Source organism: Rhinopithecus bieti, unplaced genomic scaffold (assembly GCF_001698545.2).
Source record: "Rhinopithecus bieti isolate Rb0 unplaced genomic scaffold, ASM169854v2 scaffold_22745, whole genome shotgun sequence".
Lineage (NCBI taxonomy): Eukaryota > Metazoa > Chordata > Mammalia > Primates > Cercopithecidae > Rhinopithecus > Rhinopithecus bieti.
Window position 1 is genome coordinate 645,490 of NW_016810815.1, and position 22,341 is coordinate 667,830.

Sequence of the window (22,341 nt, forward strand, 5' to 3'; positions counted from 1 at the left end):
AGTTGGAGACCAGCCTGGGCAACACGGCGAAACCCCATCTCTACGAAAAATAAAAAAAATTAGCCAGGCATGGTGGCACATGCCTGTAGTCCCAGCTACTCGGGAGGCTGAGGTGGGAGGATCGCTTGAGCCCAGGAAGTCAAGGCTGCAGTGAGCTGAGATTGCACCACTGCACTCCAACCTGGGCGACAGAGAGAGACCCTGTCTCAAACAAACAAACAAACAAACAAAAAATGGCAGGAGATAACGCTTGGAAATGCAATTATTTTCCTTTGTACTTTCCAGTTTTTCTTTGATGAACAACTCTTACTTGAATAACAGATGTTTCTAAAAATGGCAAGTCTGTTAAAGAAAAGTAAACACATGTGTGACGCTCAGCACAGAAGCCAAACACATACCAGGATTTCCCGGAGCTCTTCCTCTCGCTGCTGCTTCTCTTTGAGCAGCTGCTGGAGCAGGGAGCTGAGGGCCCAGCGCTGCTCCGAGATCATCTCCTGCAAACAAGACCACACCCCACACCACCGTGAGCTGGCGTCAGCGCAGGAGTCCCGCGGTGGCAGGATGGAGAAGGGCCTGGCCTCCTGCTCACCCGGTTCTCTGCCCAACGCCTCCAGGCTGAGCTGGGGGACAAAGCTAAGAGGCCCTTCTGCCCCCCTTCCCCTAAGCCTGCATCTCTCTTCCTTGTGGGGTTGTCAGGCATGGGATCCTGGTGACTGATGACAATGGGATGGTAAGAAACATCAAACAAAAGAAATGACAAGCCACCAGTGCCTGCCTTGGTCTCCCAGACAACAGAGCACAGGGGCAGAAGCAAATGGCAGGGAAGGGTGTGGGGCCCCACACAAATGGAGGTGCGTGCAAACCAGAGCCTGGGGTCCCTGCTCCACTCCCACACCTGCTCTTGGAAACCCCATGGGGGCCCCGACAGCCAGACTAGGGCACCCGCCAGGCACGATGGCTGCAGCTTCTCTGAGAGCAGCCCCAGTCCTCTCATCTCTGAAGATCATTTCAAGGCTCACAAAGGGCTTTCCCTTGTTAGCTCAGCCTTCTCCGATGGCCTGATGGCACAGGCTGGGCCTGGAGGACCGCTGTGATCTTACGGAGTAGGGGAAGAAGGCCTGGAGGGGCAGAGGCCTGCCTAAGGGCACACAGCACACCTGCGGTGCACCTGAGACCAGGGGTCCAGACCCCAGACCCCTCACTGCACTGAGGTGTCCATGGGACAGCTGGAGACTTCTCCACTGAGAACAGACACAGGGACAGTGACAGACCGAAGGCTCTGCTCAAACTCTTGGCACGGGCACATGTCCTCACACACCACCCCATCCAGCCCTCCGTCTGCAGCTGGAGAGGCTGAGGTTCAGAGAGGGGAAAGGGCTCCCCCTCCTCCCCAACCTGCCAAGGTTGCACAGCAGGGTTGTGCCAGGCCACACCCGGCTCCCAGGCATCCAGTCCAGGAGGCCAGCTGCCAGTCCCCACTGCCCTCTCATCTGTGTGGGCAGGACCCCAGGCTGGAGCCCCAGAGATGCTGCCTGCAGGGAATTACACAGATGCGGCTGGGCCCTCTGCTCCAGACATCCTGGGACACCCAAAAGCTCCAGCCCTGGAGGATGCCTGCCCAAGGGCCTAAAGCACGGCCTAGAGAGAGAGACAGGAGCTCAGCGGTGGGCCCGCACCCAGCACAGGAAACGCAGTGATGGAGATGGAGTGGGGGAGCCTTGGCAATGAAACCCTCCTTCCTCTGACCCTCCTGCCTCGCAACAGGCTGACCACCTCTAACCCTGGCCTGCGCTGGGCCTTCTGGGGCTGGGGGGTGTCCTCTGGTGTCACAGCCACAGAGGAGCTCTGCCCTCTGTCTGCTGGAGAAGCCCTTGACTCCTAGGGGCTGGAGAGCAGCTGCCAGGGGCTGGGAGGGAGCACCAGGTGGGGGTCTCACCACGTGAAGGAGGGCAGGGGCAGGGAGCCCTACATACCTGGAGTGTCTCTGTGTCCAGGGACTTCCTCTTTAACTCCAGCTGTGTCAGCTGCAATAACTCAGTTTCTATTAACTTAATCTAAACAGAAGACGAGACAGGGTTTTTTTTTTTTACTCACATTAACCACAGTTCAGTTTTGTGCTGCTACTCTCTGGTGACCAAGTGGGGTCTAAGAAGGCTTTCTGGGGGGCTGGGGAGGCTCTGGAATGAGGTGAACCTGTAGGCCTGGGAACCTCATCAAGGGGCTTGAACAAGAATTCGTTCCTTCATGGCCTTGCGTTCCTGGGGTCATGAACGTGTTTGTCATGGCCAACACTGTTTACCAAGAGCCCAGCACAGGATCTGTCCTAGAGTGGGCACAGGATAAAGGCTTGTGCAATGGAGAGGGGGCTTTCCTTGGGATTCAGGCCAGAGTGAGGCATAGACAGAACTATCACCCAGCCTCCTGCTGGTCAAGTTCTCTTGTCCCTCTCGTCGCTGTTGCAGGGGAGAGCAGAGGGTAACGGAAGTGACTGAGTAACAATGGTAACACTAGCTGGTATGTCTGGAGCACTTGCTGTGTGTTAGGCCTGTGCTGCACACTTGATGTGTAATATTTCATCAATTCTCTGACTGTTAGGAGGTATTATTGCCTCTATTTTACAGACAAGAAAACAAAGGCTCAGAGAGGTTAAGTCACTTGCCCAAGGACACAGAGCAGGTAAGTGAGAGATCCCTTTCTCTGGGATGCCCCAGCTCAGGGTTTGAAGGGCAACAGCTGACCTGGTCGAAACCATCTGCAGTGAGGATGTGGGGGGCCCTTGCACACTCTCCAGGGTGTGTCTAGGGGATTTTAGCCCTGGGCGGCAGGGGAGGGGGAGGTCAGACGCCACAGCCGGTACTTCTCTATCCTGTGCCCATGACCCAGTGACCCTCATCCCTGAGTCCCTATGACACCACCAACCCCTGGTCAGAGGAATGAGCTTCATGTCCGGCAATGTGGAATTGAACTTAAAGAGGGAAATTAATAAGGTAAATTGGTCCAAAAGAAAAAAAGAAGAAAGAAAAATAGAGAAAGAAAGAAAAAAACCATGCAAAAATGCAAACTTCAGTGTGCTGAACATGATGCAGGAGCGCTCCCATAGCCTGACGTCCACCTCAGCCCCAGTCCCAGCCCCACTCCACAGGCGGTGGCCACCAGGCCACATAGGTGGGCTTGCCCAAGGACAGCTTGAAGGTCAGCAGCCGGCCTAGGGGGGATCTTGTCACGTGAGGGAGGGTCTAGGAGGAGGACTTCCTCCTCCGGGGCCAAGGTCACTTTTCAGCAGGTGTCAGGACCACTGTGGCTCACAGCCCCACCTGCCCTCTTCTGGGGAAAATACCACATGCTCCCAAGATGCCTCTGTCGGTCTGGGCTGTAAGAGTGCCGGGGCCTGCACTGGCTGCTTTTCCTAGTGGGGAAGTCCTGCCGGGAGCACTGACAGCACAGGCAGCCAGAGTAGTCAAAGCCACACATCAGCACCGCCCTCCCTGGCCCAGGCGTGGTGGAGACCTGAACAGGCCACGCTCACTGGCAAGACCCTTGCCAGACCCCAGAATAGGAGGCCTCCAGGCACCCTCCCAGCAGCCCTGACACAAGGCTGGGAGCAAAGGGAGGTTCTGAGGGCAAGGCCTCGACCTCTTGCTGGGCTAGCAAGCCAAGGAGCTGGGGTTCAAACCGCAACTGCTATGACCTGCCGGCCTGGAGGGCTACTCTGCAAGTCTCTGAGAGGGCAGGTCCAAGGACCACGGCCGCAGCGCTCACCTGGCTCCTGATCTGCCGATGCATCAGGTCTTTCTTCACTTGGAGTGCCTCGAACGCAGCCTTCTGCATCGCACTCTGCAACACAGACCACCAGCCCTCAGCAGGGGCCGTGCTCACATCTTTCCCTGCAGCCCCATCTCTGTGAAAAGCAAAAGCTGTGTACAGAGCACCTTAATGGATGGGTTTTCATCTGAGAGAGAGAGATTTCACCTCACTTGTGTAAACCTTAAAATGATATTAGGGGCTCATTTCGGGCTGGCCTCTACTTGATGCACGTCCGGCATCACGCCCTGAATTTCCACCGCAGTGGACTGTGTGGGTGCTTTTACTGCCCCGTTTCACAGATGGGGAAAGTGACACTGAGAGGCATGAATCAGCGGCGCTGGGACACACACCAAGCCTATCCAGCTCCCGAGCCCCACTTAACCACAAGGCAGATGCCTCCTCTGAGAAACGGAGAATTTTCCTCAGACAAGCTCCACAGACACTAAGTCAAACCATTTTAGAACAGAGATTGAAATTAGACAGAAAGGAGCAGGGTGGGATGACAAACACGCAGAGGACAGGCGAGAAAGGGGAGGGAAGAAGGGAGGCAGTGGCGAGACTCCCACGAGGCTGCAGGAAAGAGCTGAACAGGCCAGTGGCTCACGTCTGTAATCTCAGCACTTTGGGAGGCCGAGGCAGGAGGACTGCTTGAGCCCAGGAGTTTGAGACCAGCCTGGGCAACACAAGGAGACTCTGTCTCTACAAAAAATCAAAAAAATTAGCTGGGCATGGTGGCCCTATAGTCTCAGCTACTCAGGAGGCAAAGGTGGGAGGATTGTTTGAGCCAAGGAGTTTGAGGTTGCAGTGAACTGTGATCACATCACTTTACTCATCCTGGGCAACAGAGCAAGAACTTGTCTTTAAACAAAAAAAAAAAGAAAAAAAGGAAAATAAAAAGCTAAACAGGCCAGGCGTGGTGTCTCATGACTGTAAACCCAGCACTTTGGGAGGCCAAGGCGGGTGGATCAACTGAGGTCAGGAGTTTGAGACCAGCCTGGCCAATGTGGCAAAACCCTGTCTCTACTAAAAATACAAAAATTAGTTGGGTGTGGTAGTGGGTGCCTGTAATTCTAGCTACTTGGGAGGCTGAGGCAGGAGAATCGCTTGAACCTGGGAGACAGAGGTTGCAGTGAGCTGAGATCACGCCACTGCACTCCAGCCTAGGGAACAAGAGGGAAACTCCATCTCAAAAAAAGAAAACAAAAACACTCAACAGAGTAATGTGGACACTGAAGGGGAGGAGGTCACGGGGGCCCTTCGTTTCATCCACTCAAGGGCCCTGCCAGGCACCTCCTGAGCACCACAGAGGTGGAAGAGCAGACAGCAGCACAGCAGGTCTAGACATGAGAAGAGGCCAGAGGTCCCACAGCGTCCTCTGTGGCCTGACCTCCATGGTGTGGTCACCATCACCTCCTGCCACTTAAGTCCTTCCAATGGAGCCTTCTACACAGGATGGAGGTGGGAGCCTCCCAGGGAGCAGGTGGAGGTGCTTCTGTGGATTTTAATGACCAGAAGACCATCCCCCGGGTCCCCCCTCGGCCTCTCTCTACCCCTCACCCTGATCACTTGTACACTTCTATGGTCACAAACCTCTGGGGCCTCACACACTGTCTAGGAAGGGCTCTGTGTAGAGCTCGGTGCTCTGTCCTGGCTCCTGAACCTCCCTCCTGAGCCCCCACCCTCAGGCCCTGGGCAAGGACTCACCTCCTGCAGGATCTGGCTGATGGCTTTGTTCTGATCCATTTGCTGCCACGACAGAATCTGCTGGAATCGTTCATCCATTTCGGCCATGCTGCCAGAAAGACAAGAGATTCATTCATTCTTGGAATGTTTCCTGAGCACCTACTATGTGCCAGGCCCCTTGGAGGAGATCAAGATAACCCATTTCTTCACTGGATCATACTCATGGAGTACCTGCTGGGAGCCGGGCCCTGGGTGGGGCACAGACATGGAGTCTGTCTGAATCCCACTCCCTGGAGGGGAGGGGATCGAGTTGGGAGCTGGGAGAGAGACGCTTCCAGGTCCTCTCACCCAACCCTCCACCAGAATCCCCTCCACAGCACCCCCCCCGAAATGGATGCCTGGCCTCTGCCCAGCCACCTCCATGGGTGGGGAGCTCCTGACTCCCAAGGGTGGTAAGCCACCGAAGTGTGACAAAACTGTCCTTCCTGGCATTTTCACCCTGGGCAGGAAGCAGGGAGCAGCCCTTGATTTGGGCACAAGAACCTGCAGCCTCAAGTATGTCTGTGCTTTGGTACCATCTTGGTTTTTTTTTTTTGAGATGGAATCTTACTCTGTTACCCAGGCTGGAGTGCAGTGCAGTGGTATGATCTTGGCTCACTGCAGCCTCTACCTCCCAGGTTCAAGCAATTATCCTGCCTCAGCCTCCCAAGTAGCTGGGATTATAGGCGCCCACTGCCACGTTTGGTTATTTTTTTGTATTTTTAGTAGAGACGGGGTTTTACCATGTGGGCCAGGCTGCTCTCAAACTCCTGACCTCAGGTGATCCACCCACCTCGGCCTCCCAAAGTGCTGGGATTACAGGTGTGAGCCACTGCGCCCAGCCACCATCTTGGTTTTGTTTATTTCATAATAGCAATTATTTTTTTTCCAGTGAGGTCCCTGCTTCACAACAATAGCAAGTATTTATTGGACCTGTATGCACTAGACATCATGCTCATTAACACTCATCAAATTCTCCACCAACTCTACGGGTAGGTACTATGATTTATCTGATAAGGAATTGGAAGCCCAGGGAAGGAAAGAGACTCCCCAGAGGCCTCACGGTTAGTAAGGAGAAGTGGGACCTGGATCCAGGTCTGTTTGACCCCTGTGCTTGCAACGCCTAAGCACAGTGTCATGTATCAGGAAACGGGCGAGAAATTCCCACATCTGCAGGGACCCAGAGGAGGCTGGCACAGTTCAGGTGCCCTGGAGGGTGGCAGCTGTGCCAGCCACCTGTATGGGAGGAGAAACAGGGCATCCAGGGCTGCTGGCCTGTCCCCGTCTGGGGATCCTGAGCACGGACTGAGTTTTCCCCGCTGGCTCTGCTGGGTGCCTGTGGAACCTCCAACAAACCCACAGTGCCACAGTGAGCACAGGGAGCCGGACCCCAGAGCGGCCATCAGCATGAAAGCAAACCTTTTGCTTATCCCTCCAGGACATCCCAGTCCCAACCGTGGGAGTCCTCGGACACTAACGAGTATACCCCAGTCAAGAGCACACCCCTCCCCTCTGCTGGGCTCAAATCCTGGCTCCACTGCCTGCTGGCTGTGCTTCCTTGGGTGTGTTATACAGTTTCTCAGAACCTGAGTTGCAATTGTAAAATGGGGTTAATAACAATACAGTCCATCCTAGAATCAATCAGCGACTGCGGTTCATCGCTTAGCTGAGTGCCTGCCACACAGGAAGTGCACAAGAAATGGGAGTGACTGGCCGGGCGCGGTGGCTCAAGCCTGTAATCCCAGCACTTTGGGAGGCCGAGACGGGCGGATCACGAGGTCAGGAGATCGAGACCATCCTGGCTAATACAGTGAAACCCTGTCTCTACTTAAAATACAAAAAACTAGCCGGGCGACGAGGCGGGCGCCTGTAGTCCCAGCTACTGGGGAGGCTGAGGCAGGAGAATGGCGTAAACCCGGGAGGCGGAGCTTGCAGTGAGCTGAGATCCGGCCACTGCACTCCAGCCTGGGTGGCAGAGCAAGACTCCGTCTCAAAAAAAAAAAAAAAAAAAAAGAAATGGGAGTGACTGTTACTACTTTAACACAGCCCAATGCTGAATCATGGATCCAGCTAGAAAACTCAGGAAGAGCAGCCATCACTTGCCCCTAATGGCAGATAGGAGGCTGGGGTAGACCAGGGCAGGAGGTTTAGTTCCTAGCTCTCATCCCACGGTCTTGGGCCCTGAGCCAGCTCCCCCAACTCCCTCACCTGGGACTCCTCTTCCTTACCTTACCTGGAACAGGCCTGCTGGACCAAGGTCTGCCTCTGAGATTCATAGGCCATCTGGATGAGCCGGTTCTTACAGCTCTCAGTCAGCATCTGCTGCATGGCGGCTGCGGGAACATGAGGTGGGGACAGCTGAGTGGGGTGGCTGTTCCTGGGGCACTTGGGCAGGGATGCAGCAGGGATTTCCACGGGAACTGAGGAAGGGGCCTCCTTGAGGCCTCACCTGGTTACCTACCTGAGAGTCACCTTAAAAAACCCTTTTTTCTTTTTTCTTTTTGAGATAGAGTCTCATCTGTCGCCCAGGCTGGGGTGCAGTGGCGCGATCTTGGCTCACTGCAAGCTCTGCCTCCTGGGTTCACCCCATTCTCCTGCCTCAGCCTCCCGAGTAGCTGGGACTACAGGGGCCTGCCACCACACCCAGCTAGTTTTTTGTATCATTAATAGAGACAGGGTTTCACCATGTTAGCCAGGATGGTCTCGATCTCTTGACCTCGTGATCCACCCGCCTCGGCCTCCCAAAGTGCTGGGATTACAGGTGTGAGCCATTGCGCCCAGCCTGTTCTTTTTAATTATAAAAGCAACATATGCTTGGAAGGCTAATTGTAAAACACTGAATAGCACATACATAAAATCTGTGATCTTGTCATCCAGAAATATTATTCCATTTTGATATATATTCTTCCAGTCAATTTTTATGCATTTAGGAATTTAAAAAATTAAAATAGGCCAGGCGTGGTGGCCCATGCCTATAATCCCGGCACTTTGGGAAGCTGAGGCAGGTGGATCACTGAGGTCAGGAGTTCGAGACCAGCCTGGCCAAGATGGCAAAACTGTGTCTCTACTAAAAATACAAAAATTAGCTGGGCATGGTGGCAGGTGCCTGTAATCTCAGCTACTTGGGAGTCTAAGGCAGGAGAATCGCTTGAATCCAGGAGGCAGAGGTTGCAGCGAGCTGAGATCATGCCACTGTACTCCAGCATGGGCAACAGAGCGAGACCCTATCTCAAAAAAAAAAAAAAAAAAAAAAAGAAAATCAAAAAATTAAAATAAAAGAATTGAAAGAAGGGACTAGAATAGATATTTGTACACACAAATTTGTAGCATTATTCATAACAGTCAAAAAGTGGAAACAGCCCAAATACCCATTGATAGATGAATGGATAAAGAAAATGTAGAGACTGGACGTGGCAGTTCACACCTGTAATCTAAGCACTTATGGGAGACCAAGGTGGGACGACTGCTTGAGCCCAGGAGTTTGAGACCGGCCTGGGCAACAGAGTGAGACCCTATCTCTTAAAAAAAAGAAAAAAATTAGCCAGGTGAGGTGTCGTGTGTCTGTAGTCCCAACTACTTGGGAAGCTGTAGTGGGAGGATTACTTGAGCCCAGGAGGTGGAGGCTGCAGTGAGCATGTTCACACCACTGCACTCCAGCCTGGTGACAGAGCAAGGAAAAAAAAGAAAGAAAGAAAGAAAGAAAGAAAATGTGGCATATACAGGCAATGCAACATTATTTAGTATTGAAAAGGAAGAACATTTTTCCCTGGTGGGCTTGTGTTTAGAAACAAAGAAATAGAAAAAAAAAAAAGGGAAAGAAATTCAAACACATGCTACAACATGGATGAACCTGAGGACATCATGCTAAGTGAAATACGGTAGACACAAAAGGAGAAATATTGTATGATTCCACATATAGGAGGTACTTATAACAGTCAAATCCATACACAGAAAGGAGAATGTTGATTCCCAGGGGCTGACGGGAGGGGCCATGGGGAGTTAGTGTTTACTAGGGACAGTTTCAGTTGAGGAAGATGAAAAAGTTCTGGCGATAGGTGGTGCTGGCAGTTGTACAACAATAATGCCACAGAACTAATCTATTTTAAAATGAAGGCCGGGCACAGTGGCTCACGCATGTAATCCCAGCACTTCAGGAGGTCGAGGCAGGTGGATCACTTGAGGTCAGGAGTTTAAGACCAGCCTGGCCAACGTGGCAAAACCCCGTCTCTACTAAAAATACAAAAATTAGCCTGGTGTGGCAGTGTGCATCTGTGATCCCAGCTATTCAGAGGCTGAGGCAGAGAATTGCTTAAACCTGGGAGGCGGGGGTTGCAGTGAGCCAAGATCACACCACTGTACCACTGCCTGAGCGACAGAGCGAGACTTTGTCTCAAAACATAAATAAAATAAAATAAAGTGATTAAGATGGTAAATTTTACATGATGCATATTTTACAATTAAAAAAAATGAAAATGGTATCATCCCACGTCCCACTTTTTATGAAAACTCCCCGTGAGAACATGTTAATGGGATGCTAACACCAGAGCGCCACAGCACATGGGTCACCAACATTTATTTAAATAATCCTCTATTTGGGAACATTTGGACTTTCTTTTTGTTTTTTTGAGAAACAGTCTCACTGTGTTACCCAGGCTGAAGTGCAGTAGCGTGATCACAGCTCACTGTAGCCTTGAACTCCTGGGCTCACGTGATCCTCCAGCCTCGGCTTCCTAAACCACTGGGATTACAGGCATGAGCCCCCACACCTGGCCCATTTCCTCCATTTTGTAGCTAAGAAAACCAAGGCTTGGAAAAGTTGGGGAGCAGTAACGTCCCTAAGGTCACATGGTGGGTGTCTGAACTGGGACTCTGAATCCACGTCTAGGCTGACTCCAGAGCCTGTGCTCCATGGTGGGACTTGACTGCCCCTCTCGAGGGCCAACACTCAATGCCCCCTCCATGCATGGCCAACAGAGGGAGGGCCATCTACCCTGCCAGCCCGGCCAGCAGGCAGCGTGCTCACGAGCTCCCCATCCCGAAACTCACAGGCAACCTCACGTCGCCGCAGGTTCTCAGTCTCCTCCTGGGTTATGGACATCAACTGTTCCATTCTTATTCTAGAAAAAAATCCGTCCATTCATTCAGCAAATTTAACATTTCCAACAGGAAATCCCAGCAGATGAACACCACCTCCTCCAGGAAGGCCTCCTTGATTTGGCAACCTACACCTGGATGGGGTCTCTGGATGCCTAACACATCACAAGCAACCCTTGGGGCCCTGTTCGCCTTCAGCCTGTAGTTCGAATATCTTGTGTAAAAAGATGGACACTCCCTTAGAAAATGGGCAAAGGAAACAAATAGCCAATGCTGAAATTCAAGTGATCAATAAACATCTGGAAAGATGCTTAACATTACTGGTAACTAAAGAAAGTAAAACCTTTTCACCTACTAGGTTGGTTGAGATGAAGAAAACTGGTAACTGCTGGTGCTGGTGAAGGTGATGATGGTGGAGAAATGTGCACTTTCCTAGCCTGCTGAGAGGAGTGTCAACTGGCAGAATGTTTTTGGGAAGGTAAGCTAGCACCTAGCAAAATGTCCTTTAAATATTTCCTTCACAAATAGTCATATGGCCGGGTGCGGTGGCTCACACCTGTAATCCCAGCACTTTGGGAGCCTGAGGCGGGCGGATGACTTGAGGTCAGGAGTTTGAGACCAGCCTGGCCAACATGGTGAAACCCCATCTCTACTAAAAATACAAAATCAGCCGGGTCTGGTGGCACCGCGTCTGTAGTCCCAGCTACTCGGGATGCTGAGGCAGGAGAATCGCTTGAACTAGGGAGTTAGAGGTTGCAGTGAGCCGAGATCGTGCCACTGCACTCCAGCCTGGGTGACAGAGTGAGACTCGGTCTCAAAAAAAAAAAGAAAAAAAAGTTGCTGGGCGCAGTGGCTCACGCCTGTAATCCCAGCACTTTAGGAGGCCGAGGTGGGCAGATCATGAGGTCAGGAGATTGAGACCATCCTGGCTAACACCGTGAAACCCTGTCTCTACTAAAAATACAAAAAAAAATTAGCTGGGCATGGTGGTGGGCGCCTGTAGTCCCAGATACTCAGGAGGCTGAGGCAGGAGAATGGTGTGAACATGGGAGGCGGAGCTTGCAGTGAGCTGAGACTGTGCCACTGCACTCCAGCCTGGGTGACAAAGCAAGACTCCATCTCAAAAAAAAAAAAAGATATACGAAAAATTCTGCTTTAAATATAGCCTGTCACTTTTCCATTAGCAATATGTTAGGTTTTCCCTTAATGAGGAATATTATTCAATAAGACATTTAATGGCTGCAGGTTATTCCTCCATACATAATTTATGTAACTAAATAATTTTTCTTTCCAGAAATGTAGATTTCTTTTCTGAATTTTTTTTTTTTTCCTGGAACCACAGGCGCCTGCCACCACTCCTGGCTAAGTTTTGATTTTTAGTAGAGACAGGGTTTTGCCATTTTGGCCAGGATGGTCTCGAACTCCTGACCTCAAGTGATCTGCCCACCTCGGTCTCCCAAAGTGCTGGATTACAGATGTGAGCCACTGCGCCTGGCCTTAACTTTTTATACTAGGAATACAGTTGGACATTATAAATATAGCCTTATTCATGTCTCTGAATGTTTTTCAGGAGTTTACATATGTTTTAATGAACTTGAAGGGAATGATTCTTTGTAATTAAATATCCTCTAAAGAGGTGAATCTCCTTATAGCTTTAGGGAAATGTCCTGGCACAATCCTCTGGAGAATCACAAGACATTCCCTCCTCAAAGCTGCCCTCCTTGGCTGGGGTGCGGCGGCTCATGCCTGTAATCCCAGCACTTTGGGAGGCCGAGGAGAGCGGATCATGAGGTCAGAAGATCGAGACTATCCTGGCCAACATGGTGAAACCCCATCTCTACTAAAATACAAAAAATTAGCTGGGCGTGGTGGTGCATGCCTGTAGTCCCAGCTATTAGGGAGGCTGAGGCAGGGGAATCGCTTGGACCTGGGCAGCGGGAGTTGCAGTGAGCTGAGATTGCGCCACTGCACTCCAGCCTGGCAACAGTGCAAGACTCCATCTAAAACAAACAAACAAACAAACAAACAAACAAACAAACAAACAAAACTGCCCTCCCCTGGAAGAACACTTACCTTTCATTTTCCAGCGATTTCAAAATCTCGGAGCTTTTCTTTTGTCTGTGGAGAAAATCATGAAAGGTCCCGGCAGTCCCCAGCAGGCCTGTTTCCTGTCTCACTGCCCTGGCTGTGCGGACGGGTGTAGGAAATGGGCTGGGGGCACCTTAGCTCTACTAGCTGGGAGCTCTGGGTTCTTAGCCAGTTACTGAAATCACTCAAGTCCCAGGTTTCCTCACCTAAGAAATTAGAAGAATAAAAAAACCCAGCCAGGCACGGTGGCTCACATCTGTAATCCCAGCACTTTGGGAGGCTGAAGTGGATAGATCACTTGAGGTCAGGAGTTCGAGACCAGCCTGGTCAACATGGAGAAACCCAGTCTCTACAAAAATTAGCCAGGTGTGGTGGCTGTGGTCTGAAGAGCAGAGCAGGAAATGGGATATCTGAGAGCTGAGCCTGTAGTCCCAGCTCCTTGGGAGGCTGAGGCAAGAGAATTCCCTGAACTGGGAGGAGGAGGTTGTAGTGAGCCGAGATCACACCACTGCACTCCAGCCTCAGTGACAGAGTAAGACTCTGTCTCAAACAAAACAAAACACAAACAACCCAGCTTCTTGGTGAATTTGTAGAGTTAATGAGGAAATAGATGTAACAAGCTGGCACATAAGAAGCACCCAACAAGTGACCAGTTACCTGAACTCATGCAGGTACTGTGAAACTGACAGGTGATGGAGGAACAAGTGATTCAGGGTTAGAAAAAGGAGGCCTGGAAGCAGCAGGGCATATGGCTAGAGCCTGTTTCTGGAATGGTCCTGCAATGGACCCCCTCACTAGACTTCTTAGGCTTCTCTGGCACCATGTCTCCCCAGCCCCATCAAGATCTGCTCTCAGTAGCTCCTACCTTGCATAGAGTTTGTTAAGGCAAATCTCACTACAGGTGAATAGCTGACCTCAGTTCAGCGGGTTACGTAGAACCCAAAATACTGGAGCAGATGTGATCCCAACTATCGAGTCAAACCCACTCACTTTATAGATGGGAAGCTTGGGACCCAGTGGGGAAGCACTTGCCTGAGGCCACAGGTCCAATCTGGTAGCAGTCTCATGCTAAGAAACCAGACTTTGTAATGCCTGGGTCAGATTCTTTTCTCTGTACGCTGGTGCCAGCTGAAGCACCCAGACTGGATCCTGACAAGGGAAGCCCAGGGCAAGAGCAGAGGTGGTGACGGAAAAACACACTCCTCCTGGCTCCTCAGGGGACTGCCTGGGGAAGGACTCTGGGGCTGGGGCCGAGGAGCAGAGCCCAACCTCTGATTCTCCTGCAGCAGCTTCTGGATCCGGCTGGAGATGTTCTGTTCTGTCTGCTTCAGCTGCTCCTGTAGCCGCTGCCGCTCTGCGTCGAGGTGGCGCTGGCGCTCACTCAGGCCCTGCTCCAGCCGGGACTGCTCCTGCAGCAGGGGGTGGGGGTCCTGAGCCCCTGGGACCCCCTCAGATGCTGTGAAGGGTACTGACTGGGGTTAGGAGGCTGTCTTTCCACCCCGCCTTGCCAGTCCTTTCTGTGTGGCTGCGGGTCAGCTCCTCCTGGCAGGCCTCAGAGTGTCCATCTGCACATGGGGAGGCTGGCCTGGGTGATCCGTAAGGGCCCTCCCAGGTGCTGAGGGACAGAAGGAAGTGACAGCTTCATCCCACTGCCTTTCCACACTCCAGGGACCTCGCCCCAAGCCAGGAGGCCACTGGCGGGGGGGTGCAGCCAGGCTGGACCCTAGCAGGCAGTTCACAAACCTCCTTGACCGTCTGAAGGATCTCATCCTTCTGGCTGCTGCTCTGCTGAAGGAGCTGGGCGTGCTCCCGCTGCCCCAGTTCCAGGCGCCGTTCGAACTCGAGTTTCTCCAGCATCTTCTGTTCCTGCAAGACACAGATCCTGGTGACTGTCAGCACAGGCCCTGGGGGAGTTAGGACACAGAAGTAGGGAGAATCCACCCCTTAACACCGACAGTGCAGGTTCCAGGTCTTCATGCTGAGCAACCCCCACTCCCCTCCTTCCAGGGCCCAACTGTAATAAAATAAGCTGTTAACAGAAGAGGCTGGTGGTCTAGAGCCTGGGGCTGGGCTCAACCCCTCGGAGCCTCAGTCTCTGCACCTGTCACATGGATGCTCTACCACCCACCCGAGGCACGTGAGGATGCAGCAGACCGTGCATCTAAGGGGAAGGCATTACTGTGACCCCTAATTCTGAGCTGGGAAGAAGTCATTTTCTCAAATATTTTCTGAGTTGATTTGAGATCTTTAATGAGAAAAGAGTGACAGAAGGGTAAAGGCATTTTCTTACCTTCCTCTTCTCATAGTCTGAGAACCTGTTCTGGGAGGAAAAAAAGACAGTGGTCAAGAGAGGCTGGCAGCAGTGGTTCTCCCTGGCATGGGCACCAGGAACCCCTGGGTGGCCTGATGTTATACAGACTCTGGCCCACCCCAGACTACTGCCTCAGAATGGTGGGGTCAGGGGATGAGGGGATCCGTATTGATCAAGGCCATCAGGTGGTTCCAGTGGACACCTGATGAGAACCCGTGGGCTGCCACTGTGTGCGTGACACCATAGGAGGAGGCTCTTCAAGACAGTTCTGGGATGCAGCCCTGAGCAGGGATGGTGGTCTGAAGAACAGAGCAGGAAATGGGATATCTGATGCCCATGGATGTCTGCGTAACACACCTACAGTCCACCAAAATATTCACAATGCACAAAGGTGTGGGGACAACTTCATGTAGAATTATTCAAAAGAGCAAAAACACTGGAAATAACTCACACATCTATCAGCATCTGTACGTAAGTCATGCTGCATCCATATAGTGGACTATTACACAACTGCCAATGGGGAGAATGTGTGTGATCCCTCACCTGTGTGTAGCACGATTCTACTTTTGCAAAAACATCATCAAGAAAACTCAACTTTCAGCATACGTGTGTATGTATTGAGTCAAAGGTCAGGAAAGACAGTCATTAATCAGTCAACGATGACTACCTCCAGGCAACGGGAGTGCAGGGTGGAAGGGCTGACATTCACTTGGTTTGTAATTGTCTGTATTGTTTAAATTTATTTTAAGGAGCAGGTATATTGTTGGAGCAACATTTATTATAAGGAGCAATTCTATTATTGATGTTTAATTAATTATTGATGTAATTAAACATCAATACATACATACACAAGAGTTAGGTTTTTTTTTTTTGAGATGGAGTTTCGCTCTTGTTGCCCAGGCTGGAGTGCAGTGGCACAATCTTGGCTCACTGCAACCTCCACCTCCTGGGTTCAAGCAATTCTCCTGCCTCAGCCTCCTGAGTAGCTGGGAAAACAGGCACCCACCATCACACCCGGCTGATTTTTTGTATTTTTAATAGAGACCAGACTGGCCAGCATGGTGAAACCCCATCTCTACTAACAAAATGCAAAACTTATCCAGGCGTGGTGGCGGGCACCTGTAATCCAAGCTACTCGGGAGGTTAAGGCAGGAGAATCACTTGAACCTGAGAGGCAGAGGTTGCAGTGAGCTGAGGTCATGCCACTGCACTCCAGCCTGGGCCACAGAGTGAGACTGTCTCAAAAAGAAAAAAGGAAACAATTCTATCATCCTTGAAAATTCCCTCATGCCACTTCATCATCAAGTCCTCTTCCCACTCCAGCCACTGGCAACTACCTATCTGCTTCCTTTTTTTGTTTTGAGTTTTCTTTTTCTTTTTTGAGACAGGGTCTAGCTCTGTTACCCAGGGTGGGGTGCAGTGGCGTAATCTTGGCTCACTGCAAACTCCAACCTCCTGGGCTTAAGCCATCCTCCCACCTTAGTCTCCCTAGTAGCTGGGGCCACAGGCACGTGCCACCATGCCTGGCTAATTTTTTTGTATTTTTTGTAGAGACAGGGTCTCGCCACATTGCCCAGGCTGGTGTTTATTGAGTTTTCTTTTTAAACATAAGAATGGAAATAGACTAGCCCATCCTGTTCTGCAATCTGCCCTTTTCACTAATCCATGCATCCCGGCGAGTCGAGGCTCAAATACTCCATCTCATGGTGTGCACATGACCCAGGGGCAGCCTCTTCCCACCGACAAACATTTGGGGGGCATCCAATACTACAAATAAGGGTGCAATAAACACTCCTGCAAATGTCTCCTCGTGTAAGCATTTATCTTGGGTATACATTGAGAAGCAGAACTTCTGGATCACGGGCTGTGCCCATGAAAATTTTTGACATCTGGAGGGTGTGGTGGTTCACACTTGTAATCCCAGCACTTTGGGAGGCCAAGGTGGGCAGATCACTTGAGGTCAGGAGTTTGTGACCAGCCTGGCCAACATGGTGAAACCCCGTCTCTACTAAAAATACAAAATTAGCCAGGCATGGTGGTGCATGCCTGTAATACCAGCTACTTGGAAGGCTGAAGCAGGAGAATCGCTTGAACCCGGGAGGTGGAGGTTGCAGTGAGCCGAGATTGCACCACTGCACTCCAGCCTGAGCAACAGAGTGAGACTCTGTCTCAAAAAAAAAAAAAAAAAAAAATTTTTTTGACATCTACTGTCAAATTATCCTCCAAAGTAGTGATATCAATTTTCACTCCCAAGAGCAGTTTATGAGGACACCTGTTTCCCACACTCTGGCCAACAGAAATTGTCATGTCAAAATGTGTGCCAATCTCGAGGAAGGAAATGGTATTTCAATGTTGTTTTAACTTACATGCCTCTCCTCTGATTACCAGCAAAGTTGGCATTTTTAAATGTTTGTTTGTTGAGGTGGAGTCTCACTCTGTCACCTGGACAGGCTGGAGTGCAGTGGCGCAATCTCGGCTCACTTCAACTGCTGCCTCCTGAATTCAAGTGATGCTTGTGCCTCAGCCTCCCGAGTAGCTGCGATTACATGTGCACGCCACCATGCCTGGCTAAGTTTTGCATTTTCAGTAGAGACAGGGTTTTACTACATTGACCAAGCTGGTCTCAAACTCCTGGCCTCAAGTGATCCACCTGCCTCGGCCTTCCAATATTTTTTCTATTGGGATGGTTTTCTTCTTACTGATTGGAAAGAGTTCTTTCTACGTTCAATCTATGAATCCTTTAGCAAGTGACTATGTTGCAAATATTTTCTGAGAATGTGAACTGGCACAATTTTCCCATACAGCCTTCTCCTCCCTCTCTAATTCTTGTTGAACTATAAAATAATAATAATAAAATCCCAGGGCCGGGCGCGGTGGCTCAAGCCTGTAATCCCAGTACTTTGGGAGGCCGAGACGGGTGGATCACGAGGTCAGGAGATTGAGACCATCCTGGCGAACATGGTGAAACCCCGTCTCTACTAAAAAAAACACAAAAAACTAGCCAGGCGAGGTGGCGGGCGCCTGTAGTCCCAGCTACTCGGGAGGCTGAGCCAGGAAAATGGCGTGAACCTGGGAGGCGGAGCTTGCAGTGAGCTGAGATCTGGCCACTACACTCCAGCCTGGGCGACAGAGTGAGACTCTGTCTCAAAAAAAAAAAAATAAAAATAATAATAATAATAATAATAATAATACAATCCCAAAAGCATTCCCAGCAGCAGTGGAAAATGGGAAAGGGTGGCATCTAGGAACCAGAGATTAAGAGTCACTGAAAGATATGAAGCCAAATTCCTGGCAGCTGACACTCCTGCCCGGTGATGGCCTCCCCTATCTACCATCCAGCAGAGGACCCTGGATCGTGAGCCTTGGGGATGGGGGCAGAGGGTACACCCAGGCTAATGTGACAAACCCTTTGAGCTTCCTCCTCCATGTCATCCTGTGCTAGCTTATCGCCAGAACCTGACAGGGCCAGCCAGTCACTGGTGCTCACACATGTGCCTGTCTGACTCCTTCACTAGACCCAGAGCATGGTGGGTGTGTGTTCCAGACAGTGAGTGGCATTTGGTTCAGAAGTATTTGCTGAGAGATAGCAATGAATATTGCAGACACAATCCCTATTCTCACAAAGCTTCATCCAGCACGGGAGACAGACATGAGACAGATCATTTCCCAGAGTTCCTCATCAATTTAGCACTGTGATAAGTGCTACCAAGGAACCATGCAGGGCACTCTGAGAACACACAACAGGAGACCTGACCTGGATTGGAGCTTCTCAGAGGATGTAATGTTTAAACTGAGAACTGAGCATGGTGGCTCATGCCTATAATCCCAGCGCTTTGGGAGTCTGAGGCGGGAGGATCACTTGAGCCCAGGAGGTTGAGGCTGCAGTGAGCTATGATCGCACCTCTGCACTCCAGCCTGGGCGACAGAGCAAGACCCTGTCTCAAAAAAAGGGGGGAAAAAAAAAGAACTGGAGGATAAGACAAGTGAGTGAGGAGATTCCAGACAGAGGGAGCTGCTTATTCAAAGGCCCTGAAGAGGGAAGTGTCGTGGTTAGTTCAGGGAACAGAGAGCAGCAGGGAACAGCTTGTGCCTGGCAAGCTGGTGGGATGAGGCTGCCACAGCAGGCCTTGAAAAAGCAGTTCAACTTGTCGGGAGGCCAGTTCTAGTTCTATGGAGGAATCCGGGAGCTGCAGCTCTGAACCACGCAGCCCCCTTCCATTCCCAGCTCCCTCAACATGCACATGCACGCACATGCACATGCATGCACACGCACGTCCACGCACACGCACACATACATACACATGCGTGCAGCAGGCTGGCTTGTCTTACCTGCCACTCTAATTCCTCCCTTGAGAATCTGTCCGTGGGCCCATCGGGGCTGTCCCGAGAGTTCTCGGTTCCATCTTGCTCCAGAACAGGCAGCAAGTACTGAGAAGGGGGGTAGTATTCCAGCCCTGACTCTGTAAGAGAGGAGACACAAGCTGACCAGGAGGGAGGAGACAGCTGAGGTACCCGGAGACACCCGCTCCCACTGCCAGGGCAGCCGGCCCCGCCCTGACTCAGCCACTGCTCTCCTCTTCCCTAGCCTGGGCGCTCTGTGGTTTTCACCGGTCCTAGCCCTGGGCCTGGAATGTGGCAGGGGCTCAGTAAATGTCAGCAGAGTGAGTCAATGGGTACTGGCTACAGCTTCCACCCAAGTCAGAATGAGGTGATGAAAAAGCCTGAGATAAGAAGTGAAACCTGGGTCCTAGATCCAGCTCTACCAATAATTCCCTGAATGTGAGACCTTGGGCAAGATGCTTTCCTTTTCTGGCCATGTATTGTTTTGTCTGTAAAACTCCAAAGGGTTCATACCTTAGACCTACTTCCTATTTGGCTGTTTGTCTTTTTCCTATTGATTTGTAGGTGCTCTTTATATATTATAGTTAATAACCTTAGGTCTATAATATGTCGTAACTATCTTCTTCCAGGTGATAACTGGTCTTCTAACTTTGATAATGGTGTCCTTCCAGGGTAAACAAGTTGTAAGTTTTGATGTACTCAGAGTTATCATTTTCCCCTCATGGGAAGGATACAGTCAGGTCACAAGAAATGCTAAAAATGGGCAGAATACATATGAAAAATATCCACAGAATCAAGGAAGTGACATTAGAATAATAATGGGCTCTCTTGTTATCCGTCCAATTAGCAGAGTCTTTAAGATAATACTGCGTGTTACGCAGGTTGTGAAGGGGGAGAAAGGTCCTCCCAGCCACTCCTCATGGGATGGACACAGGTGGGACCTCTTCCCAGGGCACCCTAGGGTGCTCATGCCCTCTCACTCACCCTAGGGGAAAGTGCACACAGTGACAGAGAGGTGTCAGTTCAAATGTTCAGAACAGCAGGAAACTGGAAATGCCCTCCGTGTTCACCACAGGGATGGCTACGAAGCTACTGGCACCACCACATGAAATCCTGTGACCAGTTCAAGGGGATATTCAAACCGTATTATGAGACCGGAAAAAACCCAAGACTTTTCTTGAGAGAAAAAAAAGCAAGGCATAGAATCACATCATATGATATCTTTCATGGTTTCTTTAATGTCTATTTTTATTTTTATTTATTTATTTTCATTTTTTGAGATGGAGTCTTGCTCTGCCACCGGGCTGGAGCGCAGTGGTGCAATCTCTGCTCACTGTAACCTCCGTCTCCCGGGTTCAAGCGATTCTCCTGCCTCAGCCTCCCAAGTAGCTGGGATTATAGGCATGCACTACCACGCCCAGTTAATTTTGCATTTTTAGTAGAGACAGGGTTTTGGCATGTTGGTCAGGCTGGTCTCGAACTCCTGACCTCAGCAGATCCGCCCATCTTGGTCTCCCAAAGTTACGGGATTACAGGCATGAGCCAGCACACCCAGTCTCTTTAATGTTTTTAAAAAGGTCAAAAAACAAATTTTATATATATATATATATATATACTTCTACATAGTTTAGGTAAATTGAAAAATTATTTCTTGGCCAGGCATGGTGGCTCACGCCTGTAATCCCAGCACTTTGGGAGGCTGAGGCAGGTGGATCACGAGGTCAGGAGTTCAAGACCAGCCTGACCAACATTTAGTACACTATTTTTGTACTAAAAATACAAAAATTAGCCGCGTGGTGGCACACGCCTGTATTCCCAGCTACTCAGGAGGTTGAGGCAGGAGAATCGCTTGAACTTGGGAGGCAGAGGTTGCAGTGAGCCAAGATCGCGCCACTGCACTCCAGCCTGGGTGACTCCGAGACTCTGTCTCAAAAAATAAAAAAATTAAAAAAATTATTTCTTGCTGGGCGTGATGGCTCAGGCCTGTAATCCCAGCACTTTGGGAGGTCGAGGCGGGTGGATCACCTTAGGTCAAGAATACGAGACCAGCCTGGTGAACATGGCGAAACCCTGTCTCTACTAAAAATACAAAAATTAGCCAGGCGTGGTGGCAGGCGCCTGTAATCCCAGCTACTCAGAAGGCTGAGACGGGAGCATCACTTCAACCCGGAGGGACGGAGGCTGCAGTGAGCCAAGATCTTGCCACTGCACTCCAGCCTGGGTGACAGAGTGAGACTCTATCTCAAAAAAAAAAAAAAAAAGAAAAAAGAAAAAAGAAAAATTACTTCTCAAGCTGTGTAGTAGGTAAACATACGTTCACTCCTTTATTCTTTATGACTAGCATATATCTAAATATTGCATAATTTCATTTTTTTTTTCTTTTTTTTTGAGAAGGAGTCTCACTCTATCATCCAGGCTGGAGAGCAGTGGCGTTCATTCCACCTCCCTTGAACTCCACCTCCTGGGTTCAAGCAATTCTCCTGCCTTAGCCTCGTGAGTAGCTGGGACTATGGGTGCCCACCACCGTGCATTTTGTATCTTTAGTAGAGACGGGGTTTCATGTTGGCCACGCTGGTCTGGAACTCCTGACCTCAAGTGATCCACCCGCCTGGGCCTCCCAAAGTGCTGGGATTACAGGCGTGAGCCACCATGCCCAGTCAAAATCTTTTTTTTTTTTTTTGAGACAGAGTTTTGCTTTTGTTGTCCAGGCTGGAGTGCAATGGCACATTCTTGGCTCACTGCAACCTTCACCTCCCGGGTTCAAGTGATTCTCCTGCCTCAGCCTCCTGAGTAGCTGAGATTACAGGCGTGCGTCACTACGCTCAGTTAGTTTTTGTATTTTCAGTAGAGACGGGGTTTCTCCATGTTGGTCAGGCTGGTCTGAAACTCCCGACCTCAGGTGATCCACCTGCCTCGGCCTCCCAAAGTGCTGGGATTACAGGCGTGAGCCACCACGCCTGGCCCAAAATCCTTTTTTTTTT

General features: G+C 50.6%; 1 protein-coding gene across 1 annotated transcript in view; it reads right to left on the minus strand.

Annotated features, from left to right (window-relative positions):
* Positions 1 to 19,439, minus strand: part of LRSAM1 (leucine rich repeat and sterile alpha motif containing 1) — a 30,836-nt gene extending 11,397 nt beyond the window's left edge. The window contains exons 1-11 of the mRNA XM_017892832.1: positions 19,349 to 19,439; positions 14,999 to 15,023; positions 14,452 to 14,574; positions 13,978 to 14,117; positions 12,694 to 12,738; positions 10,573 to 10,643; positions 7,760 to 7,859; positions 5,509 to 5,596; positions 3,760 to 3,834; positions 1,974 to 2,054; positions 399 to 494 (exon numbers count right to left, since the gene is read on the minus strand). Coding sequence (XP_017748321.1) covers positions 399 to 494; positions 1,974 to 2,054; positions 3,760 to 3,834; positions 5,509 to 5,596; positions 7,760 to 7,859; positions 10,573 to 10,643; positions 12,694 to 12,738; positions 13,978 to 14,117; positions 14,452 to 14,565 — 810 coding nt within the window. The 5' untranslated portion in view covers positions 14,566 to 14,574; positions 14,999 to 15,023; positions 19,349 to 19,439. The remainder of the gene's footprint in view (positions 1 to 398; positions 495 to 1,973; positions 2,055 to 3,759; positions 3,835 to 5,508; positions 5,597 to 7,759; positions 7,860 to 10,572; positions 10,644 to 12,693; positions 12,739 to 13,977; positions 14,118 to 14,451; positions 14,575 to 14,998; positions 15,024 to 19,348) is intronic.
* Positions 19,440 to 22,341: the final 2,902 nt, after the last annotated feature.